Source organism: Malus domestica, chromosome 16, assembly GCF_042453785.1.
Source record: "Malus domestica chromosome 16, GDT2T_hap1".
Lineage (NCBI taxonomy): Eukaryota > Viridiplantae > Streptophyta > Magnoliopsida > Rosales > Rosaceae > Malus > Malus domestica.
Window position 1 is genome coordinate 32935463 of NC_091676.1, and position 10565 is coordinate 32946027.

The 10565-nt window shown below is 37.1% G+C and overlaps 1 protein-coding gene across 2 annotated transcripts; it reads left to right on the plus strand.

Annotated features, from left to right (window-relative positions):
- Window positions 1–466: 466 nt before the first annotated feature.
- On the plus strand, window positions 467–9633 carry LOC103411613 (lon protease homolog 2, peroxisomal). Of its 2 annotated transcripts, none has more exons than XM_008350247.4 (17): window positions 467–678; window positions 1057–1169; window positions 1276–1384; window positions 1634–1803; window positions 2572–2663; window positions 3199–3378; window positions 3482–3565; window positions 4629–4756; window positions 5353–5554; window positions 5639–5845; window positions 6192–6322; window positions 6666–6879; window positions 7097–7399; window positions 7731–7925; window positions 8066–8311; window positions 8945–9046; window positions 9162–9633. In XM_008350247.4, the coding sequence occupies exons 1-17, from the start codon at window positions 572–574 to the stop codon at window positions 9243–9245; spliced, it is 2667 nt and encodes an 888-aa protein (XP_008348469.1). In that variant the 5' UTR covers window positions 467–571; the 3' UTR covers window positions 9246–9633. The 2 variants fall into 2 exon arrangements, with proteins under 2 accessions (XP_008348469.1, XP_070671292.1); XM_070815191.1 differs by having other exon boundaries at window positions 508–678; window positions 970–1169.
- The last annotated feature ends 932 nt before the right edge of the window (window positions 9634–10565 follow it).

Consider the following 10565-nt stretch of genomic DNA (forward strand, 5'->3'; position numbering starts at 1 on the left):
TTGGTCCTTCCCCTTTTCTTTCCAAAATTTGATTGGTCACTTATTTAACATAACTGATTAGGCTGAAACCAAGCCCCTAATTGGTTCCTTTATTTCTTACTTAATTCCAACTGGTTCTCCTTAATCTTGCCTAAATCCGATTGGGCTTTTCTCCCATAAGGTGGAAGTTCAATTAATCTATAATCCAAAATATAAATAACCAAATTCAAATGTCCGTGACCATACCGTTATAATTCGGATTCGCAAACGGCTTTCGCATATGCGTTCGTACCAACGAGTACTACACAAATACGCTAAAAGAATAAGTCATACGTTCCTCTAGACGACGGTCAACAGAAATCAAAGTCCTCGCCTCCAGGGCATTTTCGTCAATTCACGCTTTTTGAAAATAAAACACCAAATTAAAAGTTGAATACAAAGCGTCGCCGTTTTGAAAATAAAACATCTGAGCGAACCGAAGTCTTCCAACCAAACCAATAATAAGCCTAATTAACCAAACTCCAGCACATTGCATTCCCCACCTTCCCTTCTCCACCTCCTCCTCCTCTCTCTGTCTCTGCAATTTGCAAACATGGCGGAATCGGTGGAGCTTCCCACTCGCCTCGGCATCCTTCCTTTCCGAAACAAGGTCCTCCTACCGGGCGCCATCATTCGAATTCGCTGCACTTCACCCAGCAGGTACCTTTCAGCCTTAATCTTTCTCTTTTGATTGATTGGTTTCTGTTTGATTCCTGAGAATTTTTTTGCATCTACTGGAATTGATAGCTGCTTCAGTTCAGCTCAAACTTTATAGCTCTGCAATTAGTCTGCTTGTTTGGAAATTCTGTCCCTTTTCATGCTCTTTGGTTGCCGAAGCCTTTTGGTTGCAATTTTCTACTTGATTCCCGCGAGTGAAAATGTTGCATATTCTGTTCTGCAATTTAGTCAGCAGTAATTTCAAATGTGAACTTTTTTTTTCTTTTTTTCTAGGTTTTGATCATTATATGGGTGTGGAACTGTGAATTTCTGAGTGCTTGATTATGGAATTGATAAAATTGGGGAATTTGATTAATGTAGTGTCAAATTGGTGGAGCAAGAGTTATGGCAGCGCGAAGAGAAGGGGTTAATTGGTATTCTTCCCGTTCGAGATGCTGCTGAGGCAGCAACTGTGGGCCCTGTGGTGTCTCAAGGTGATTCTGCTTATTTCACAATTCGATACGGATGGGTGGATGCAATTAGTTAATGGCACATCTAAGAGGTTTTTTTCTTTGTTGTTGGGAACGTGTCTACTTTTAGGTGTGGGAACTGATTCTGGTGAAAGAAGCTCTAGAGTTCAAGTTGGTGTATCCGATTCTCACAGGCTTGATGGAAAAAATCAGCAGGAAGTTATTCATTGGCATTCAAGGTATTAAATCTGTTTCTTGTGCATTGGGGTTTTATGCTATGTTACAACTTAACATTATAGATAACGTGGCAGTCCATTTAACTTTGTCATGCGCTGCGACTTTCTTTATTTCAATCAGTTTAACTTCCTTTAACACTGGAATGGGCCATTTACAAGGTTTTTGGATTCATCCTACATTTCAATGAATTTCTGTTTTTACAGTGTTTGTAAACTAATTATGTTGATTAAAATTTATATTGATATCCTTAGGGGAGTTGCTGCACGGGCTTTACATCTCTCAAGAGGAGTTGAGAAGCCAAGTGGGAGGGTTACATATGTAGTTGTCCTTGAAGGTTTGTGTAGATTCAACATCCAGGAACTTAGCACAAGAGGAACATATTATACTGCACGAATTTCTCCACTTGAAATGACAAAGACTGGTATGCTGTCAATTTAGTATGTGGGTTTGTTTTCAGTAAAAGATATTCGGGTTTATTGGTTAGTTTGCTACATTATTGCCCCAAGATTTGTTTCTTTGGTTTGAATTTTCCTTTCTTCTACAGTAACATGAAGTTGTCTTCAGACTTCAAATCTTAAGTGTTTGTTTAATGTTACCTCTGCCACTTATATCACATTTCGTTATGTATTTGGTCCTGGTTCATTAGTTCATTAGCGACATGCTTTCCATGACTAGGGTTGTTGGTGAAAGTTCTCTCGCTCTCTCTCTCTCTCTCTCACACACACACACACACACACACGCGCGCGAACGCACATACAGGCACACAGGCACACAGACACATGCACACATGCACACAAACCACATTAATATTGTTCCTGAGAATCTGACTGAATAAGGCATGCCTCATAACTGATCTGTTGGTGATTAAGGCCCTCGATGTGAAAGGTATAAATTCTTTAATCATTGTTTCTCACAAAGAGCTGGTTAGATATCATTGGTTACTATGTTTTCCTTTCTAAACAATTTTTTTTTTTTCAATGTTTTATCCTTAAAATATGTAGATTTTCTTGTATCTTCCAATGTGTTGATCTGAATGTATCATGTGGTTTATCTGAGGTATTGTTGTCCCTAAAGTGCTTTATGGTTGTGATGAGTTTGTCATGATCACATTATATGTAGAATCTTAGATGACTTTTGTGCCCTTATCTACCAATATGTTGAGTTGTTTTATCTTTCTTATCTTAATGAGAAATGGAGCAAGTGGAGCAAGATCCAGACTACATATCGTTGTCTCGCCAATTCAAAGCAACTGCTACGGAGCTGATTTCTGTTCTTGAGCAGGTAATACTTGTGATGTTAGCATCTTTAAGTGAATAAAATCACATGGACACGAAGAGTCTTGCCTTTTTCTTTTTTATTTCTTTTTTTTTCTTTGGTGTTTTGTGAATATTTAGTTCTGAGTTGCTCAGTGGTATCATACCAAATTTACTCAAAGTAATAAGTCATGTAGGTATCTATAGGAAACTACAAAACTCGACACACAAATACGTATGTATGTATATGTACCCTCTCTATAAAATTTTGACCTCCTTTTCAAGTTGTGAGGCTGAGTGCATTTGGTTGACAAATTTCCCTTGTCTTTCAAATTGTTTTTCGTTTTTTGTGGAGGTTTGTAGGGAATATCATTTGCCTGAAATTCCTTAATTTAGTTGAGAGCATCAACTAGGCTTATGTATTCTAGCCAAATATTGATATTGTTAGACATATCCATATACATATTTACATGTTATTGCTGATAGTATAACTCTGCTGATAAAAAAATTTTGTAGCCTTTTATTTTTTAAATTGGTAACTCCCATTTCATTTGTGCTTGCAGAAACAAAAGACCGGAGGAAGAACAAAAGTTCTTCTGGAGACAGTTCCGGTTTACAAGTTGGCAGACATATTTGTTGCTAGCTTTGAGATAAGTTTTGAGGAGCAATTGTCTATGTTGGATTCAGTTGATCTGAAAGTAAGACTTTCCAAAGCTACTGAGCTAGTTGACAGGCATTTGCAGGTAATTGTTGATTCACTGGTGCTGATGTTTAGCATGTCACATCTTATCATCTTTATACTTCCGCGAGTTTTTAAGCAGTCATGTTGATGTTACCTTGTGACAGTCTATACATGTAGCAGAGAAGATTACACAAAAAGTTGAGGGTCAATTATCAAAATCGCAGAAAGAGTTTCTTTTGCGTCAGCAGGTTTGCACTCTCACATCAGCTTCGATTTTCTGAGGGAGTGAAATATTAGGGTAATCAGGTTTTTAGTGATAAAAGTATTGTTCTTGTTAGTTCTGTTCTTTTTTAGAATTTTATGTTTGGTAGTATTTTCAGGCATTTTGTTCTTTTTGAAGTGCCTTAGCAAATTTTGGGTGGAACGAATAAGCAATTCAGTTAGAATTTTCCTGAACTAATTGATTATGTGCAAATTTGCTCTTTACAGGAAACTATTAAACTGTTTTTTTTTTCCCTTCTAAAATACTAATTTATGAATGAAGGTGAATGTGCTAATTTTGTGGTGAGGGTGGGCCAAATAGTTATATTTTCTCAAGCAACCCAAAAGCTTTTATCCGTCAAATTAGTTGCCCTCACATTTTTATGATGTTTAAACTCAATGAGGGATTTTTTATTTTTTATTTTTTATTTTTTATAAATAAAATCAAAGAATTGTGAGAATGAAGCAATGTCTTTCTAATTTACCGTGTGTAAGACTAGAAAAATTTAACAAGTTCTAAATGTAAATATATATGTCAGTTGACAAGTTAGCTTTAATCATGCACATGTAAAAATTTCTAGGTTGGCACAATATATTGTAGTGCTGGAGGACTTGGTTATCTGATAGGGCTTTTTGTTTTAAAAAAATATAATTATTTCAGAGGTATTTCTGATTTGTCATGTGTGTAGCCATGGAATGTTTGAAAAGCATACAAGTCATCTTTTGTAATTCGTGGAAAGTTAGAGGCTTCTTGAGTGGATGAAATTTACTTTATAGTTTTTAGTAATAGAGTTATTGGTAGTGCTTTTTTTTCTTAAGGGGTGCAAGATATTTAGTTTGTATTTTTTTCTGTTCATATCATGGACAATGATGCATGTGGATTTTAAAAAAAACAAATATTATTGAGGACTTTAGGTAGATTTACATGTTAGATGTTTTGGGATCTAAAGAAACCTTCCTTTGAATTGGACACACATACTGTTTTTTTTTATCATTTAGTTGACTGACTTTTGTTTCAATTCCTTTTCTGCTCTATCAAATGTATTGTAGATGAGAGCTATAAAAGAGGAGCTTGGCGACAATGATGATGACGAAGACGATGTAGTTGCCCTGGAAAGAAAGATGCAATGCTCAGGAATGCCTTCAAACATCTGGAAGCACGCACAGAGGGAGTTGAGGTATGATTTGGTTAGTAACTTAGTATAAAGGAATAAGGGTTACTGCATTCCAGTGTGCTGGTAAAGTAGTCTCTTCCTTTTGTTTCCCACTAAAAAATTTGTCATACCATAGATACTAGTATACTAAAACTTTGATGTAATCTTAATATTGAGTAAGATATGATATTGATTCCTCTTACAAAAAGGTGTCTTCCAACAAGGGTTTTGGAGAAAATGGAATGATCACACAATTATTGGTGCCCGGTATCATATTTTCTTGACATCTTTGCGGATGTTGGCATGTTAAAGTTGGTTTGAATTTATTGTTCTTAAGATAGTAGAGAAGATATCCCCAAGTGTATAATAGTGCACTTAAAATCTGAAGCCACTTCCAAATATGCAGTTTTACACAATGTCTGGGGCCACTAATTCTTGGGCGTCAGTGGTACTAAGATTAAAGAATTTAGGTTTTGTAAAGTTGGATCTAGATATGGTTGTAAAGCCAAGAGGGTCTACTTGCCTTCATTGTTTTGTTCCAGTACAGTCTTACTTCAAGTTTTAGAGTTTAGTGGGTCACATATCAAGTATTATGTTAAAATTTTCTCCTCATGTTTCAGGAGGCTGAAAAAGATGCAACCCCAACAACCTGGATATAATAGTTCACGTGTTTACCTAGACCTTCTTGCTGAACTTCCCTGGCAGAAGGCCAGTGAAGAATATGAATTGGATTTAAGGGCTGCAAAAGAACGTCTTGACAGTGATCACTATGGTTTAACTAAGGTCAAGCAGCGGATTATTGAGTATCTGGCTGTTCGCAAGGTGGATGATTGTGTAGTTTTTGTCTGATTATTTAAGTATTTTGTATTTAAAATTTAATGTTCAAATGTTAGTTATGTGTTGCAGCTCAAACCAGATGCCAGAGGTCCCGTGTTGTGTTTTGTTGGACCGCCCGGTGTTGGAAAAACGTCTTTGGCATCATCTATTGCTGCTTCTTTGGGCAGAAAATTTATACGCATATCCCTTGGTGGTGTTAAGGATGAGGCTGATATTCGAGGACACAGGAGGACATACATTGGAAGCATGCCGGGTAGACTCATTGATGGATTAAAGGTATACTTTCATTCAATAAACATTTTCATGGACTTCTGGTGTGATCAGTCATGACTCATAAATAAAATGCTGTCTCTTAAGTGTATCGAACCATTAAAAAAAAAGAAAGGAGAATACAAAATAGAGTATTTTGTAATTGACAAGTGATAATGCTTGTATCTCATTTGTCACTACCTTTAAACAAACAATTTTCATAATTGAGCAAGACTCTTTTGTGCTTTCTTTTTGTATGTGGCTTAGTGAACACAACAACAAAAACTACATATCCGTACCCACCCCCAGCAGAGTATAGGATTGATGTGGTAGGACTTATGCTAAATTTATTCTTAATTATTTTGTATTCCAGAGAGTAGCTGTTTGCAATCCAGTCATGCTGCTAGATGAAATTGACAAGACAGGTTCTGATGTGCGCGGTGATCCAGCTTCAGCTCTACTGGAGGTTCTTGATCCTGAACAAAATAAAACATTCAATGACCAGTATCCTGTTCTTTTTATGCCTTATTTCGGTCAAATTCTTATTTAATTAATCTGAAAACGACCTCATGTTGTAATTTGTATTGATTTTGGGTTTGATCTATGCATATCTTACACTTAACTCTTGCAGAAAATCTTCTTTTACATAAAACGAAGACATAATTGCTATCAAAATGGCCCATGACATGATTGCTTGGCTTAATGTCACTTGGTTGCTTAGTTTTAATGGGATATTTTTTTTTTTTTTTTTCGAAAAGTAAGGACGCTGCTTTTCCTAGATCCATTTCAAATAACATTGCAAGCATGATTTCTACGTGAAAGTGGTTCCTTAATTCAAGACCTATAGCTATTTGAATGTTCCCTTCGACCTTTCAAAGGTGATTTTTGTGGCAACTGCAAATAGGGTGCAGCCTATTCCGCCACCACTCTTGGACAGGATGGAAGTTATTGAGTTGCCTGGATATACACCTGAAGAAAAACTGAAGATAGCCATGCACCATTTAATTCCCCGAGTTCTTGATCAGCATGGTTTGAATTCTGAGTTTCTTAGAATCCCAGAGGTAAGTTCATTCTGGTCTTGTATCAAGTAGTAATGGTGTTGAACTTGTGGTTTCTCCACAGTTTCTTCTTTAGATCTAAAAATACTAAATAGGCACCCTCTTTCTGGCTTCCAGTATCAAATTTTATGTCACAACTCACAAAACAACGGTTACATTCATGACCAATGTTGGTGTATATGAGAGTATCACATTGAAAGTTGTCTGCCTACTGTGGCAGGCCATGGTGAAACTTGTCATTCAAGGGTACACTAGAGAGGCTGGTGTTCGGAATCTGGAGAGAAACTTGGCTGCCCTGGCTCGTGCAGCTGCAGTAAGAGTTGCCGAGCAAGAACAAGCTGTCTCTCTGAGCAAAGATGTGCAATCACTTGCTTCACCACTACTCGAAAACAGACTTGCTGATGGAGCTGAAGTGGAAATGGAGGTTATTCCGATGGGTGTGAATAATCATGAGATATCAAGCACTTTCAAGATTGCTTCACCATTGACTGTGGATGAGGATATGCTGGAGAAAGTATTAGGGGTAATTATTCTCTTTTTAAAATCATAAAAAAAAGTTACTTCATAATTGGACTTAGCAGTGTTTGCTTGGAATTTAGAAACTCAATTAGTTTGATTTGTCAATGGATTTGATAATGTGCCATTTTGACGAGTCTTATATGTCAAAATGTATATGTAAATGAATATGTAGGATACTTTTGAAGTGAGTTTTGGGCTCAAGGAATACTTTTCGTGATCCACGTATCTTGGTTTTACCATGTTATAAATTTTCAGCTTGACATGATCATATTGCTAAAGAGATTCCAGCTTGATATGTCGAGATTCTGAGGTAGTCTGTTTGTGTTGCAATGCAGCCTCCAAAGTTTGATGACAAAGAAGCTGCAGAACGAGTTGCGACACCTGGTGTATCTGTTGGGCTTGTTTGGACTGCTTTCGGTGGAGAGGTCCAATTTGTGGAGGCTACAGCAATGGGGGGAAAGGGTGAATTACATCTCACTGGTCAACTTGGAGATGTTATCAAAGAATCAGCACAAATAGCATTGACATGGGTAATATTTGCCTTCTATTTAATTTTATTTATCTGAAGTATTGCTATTAATGCCTGTTCTTCATCACGACTCAAACATTTCTGCCCTGTAAAAGTTAAGGTTATGATTTATTGATACTGAGGATTTTACTTATGTCTCAGGTGAGAGCCAGGGCAAGGGATCTTAACTTGTCAACAGCTGAGGCAACCAATCTTTTGGAAGGTCGTGATGTTCACATACACTTTCCTGCTGGGGCTGTACCCAAGGATGGACCCTCAGCGGGTGTTACTCTGGTAACTGCACTGGTTTCGTTGTTCAGTGAGAGAAGAGTAAGAGCAGATACAGCAATGACTGGAGAAATGACATTGAGGGGTCTAGTACTACCTGTTGGTGGTGTCAAGGATAAGGTATGCTTACCTTATGATAATCCGTGACTCTTTAAGTAAGTCTGTCTGCATGTACAACACATGCTATATGAACTGAATGGTTTGTGCTTTACTACAATTACTGCCCTGTCAAGTGTTTTGACTTGTATGCCTGATGGGCATGTTCGCGTTATCATAAATGTGACCTTGTTTTTTTGTAGAGAAGTATTGTACTATCACCAGACTTGTTTGGTATACAGATCTTCACTTTTCTTAGCACTGTCATTTTTAAATCTCCTGGCTATACGACTCGAGTCATTCCATGCAGTATCTTTTTCTATAACCGTCATCTAGCGAAGTGGGATGTTTGATGGAAAATTGATTGGTTTGTTTGTTGGAATATGCTCATTCTCATTTGTCTTTAATTGGGCATCTTGATCATCAATGTTTACACCATTTTTTAGAAAGGTTTTGAGAAACGTTTTAAGCATATTTCGAGAAACTTGGTGTCATTCCCAAAACACTTATAGCACCTTTTTTCTTGTAAAATATTTAAAGGAACCTACAAGCCACATGTGAGAAAAACTGGAGCAAAATTCTCTGCTTGATTTTCTTGGTGCATATCAGTAATGAGCCAGAGGCTATGTTTGATCATCTGAATCTATGTTGTTGTAGGTATTGGCAGCCCACCGTTGTGGTATTAAAAGAGTCATTCTTCCGGAGAGGAATCTGAAGGACTTAACTGAAGTACCATCGGCGGTTCTTTCCGGTCTTGAGGTAATTTTGGTTTTATTTGGCGGCAAGCTGTTGCCTGTAGATACCGTGTTTGGTTTCCGAAGGTGTTATGTGTGATTATGGTCGCAACATAATTTGTGATATTTTCCCATAACAGATAATACTGGCAAAGCGAATGGAAGATGTGTTAGAGCAGGCTTTTGAAGGCGGATGTCCCTGGAGACAGCACTCAAAGTTATGACGGGGCCTTAATGGGTGATGTTGTACTTTTCTTCTTTCTGGTGGTCGAATCGCCTTAGCTGGTTGCCGCTTGCCGCTTGCCGCTTGCCGCTTGTGTATGGCGCTTCCATTCGAGCAGCCGCTGCCTTGCCTGCAAAGGGTGAACAAGTAGTGAATCACTATGGCCGGTCGTGGCCGTGGAGTACGAGGAGTTAAACTGCTCGTAAAGGGACGCAATCACTAGTCATTCGATCCGTTTTGAGATTTTTGATCAACTTTCCCTCCGTTCTTCTGTTCCATGCTATCAATCTGTCAATTGTTTTTATTTTCTAAATAATATTTGTAATTATTAGATTAAATCTCTGTTATTTGTATAATATGAAGGAAAACTAAAAAAAAATGCTTGAAAATTTTGAGTTTTAATTAAAATGACAAAAATGTGTTGTAAGGGAATAGTATCAAGAGTGACTTTTTAGAGTAAAAATATCATTTTCGTTAAAAGTGAACAGTATTGAAAGTGTTTCGTTAAAATTTTCATAATATTATTTTTTAATTGAGCAAAGAAATACAAGCAAATTGACTTCCAAGGAATTACAAGAGAAAAAATGTTCGATTGGGCTCGTTTAAAATGCTTTTATTGGTGAAATTGATTTTAGGTTTTAAAAACACTTTATGTGTTTTTTACTTTTATTTTTTGAAGAAGCACTAGATATGTGTTTCTTACAAAAAGCACTTCAAGTATCTTTTCAAGATCTACTTGGATTTTTATTAAGGATTTGTTTTAAAAATATTTTCATCAAAGCCCTTTCGGAGGGACCTCGTAATAATCTCGGTCACCAAAACACAAATGAACCTCATTTTACAGAGCCTGGTTAGATGGATTATATGGTACTTGATGGAACTGAGCTAGTCTTAGGGCTGGTTTGGTATTGCTGTGCTTTGAAAAAAATCTGTTGTGAGAATAAGCGGTTGTGCTGTGAGAATAAGCGGCTGTGAAATAAATCAGCAAGAATGTTTGGTAAATTTTTTTGTAAAAGTACTTTTGGAAAAAAAAAAAAGTCTGATAGTGGGTCTTTTCATTAAAGGAGCACTGTAGCTTCGTGTGCTTTGAAAAAAAACCAGTTTTCCAAAGCTGCAAATAGGCAGTTTCCGCTTTTTCCTTTGATTTCAGCTTATTCTCACAGCAGCTTCCAAAATAAGCCATTTTTTTTTAGTTTACCAACAACAACAAAGCCTTTTCACAACAACAACAACAAAGCCTTTTCCCACTAAGTGGGGTCGGCTATATGAATCCTAGAACGCCATTGCGCTCGGTTTTGTGTCATGTCCTCCGTTAGATCCA

Excerpts from the sequence above, each read along its gene's own strand:
- LOC103411613 (XM_008350247.4), top strand. The coding sequence starts at position 572 with ATGGCGGAATCGGTGGAGCTTCCCACTCGCCTCGGCATCCTTCCTTTC. Across the intron at positions 5,846-6,191 it reads GACTCATTGATGGATTAAAG|AGAGTAGCTGTTTGCAATCC; the intron begins GTATACTTTCAT and ends TTTGTATTCCAG. Across the intron at positions 9,047-9,161 it reads CGGTTCTTTCCGGTCTTGAG|ATAATACTGGCAAAGCGAAT; the intron begins GTAATTTTGGTT and ends TTCCCATAACAG.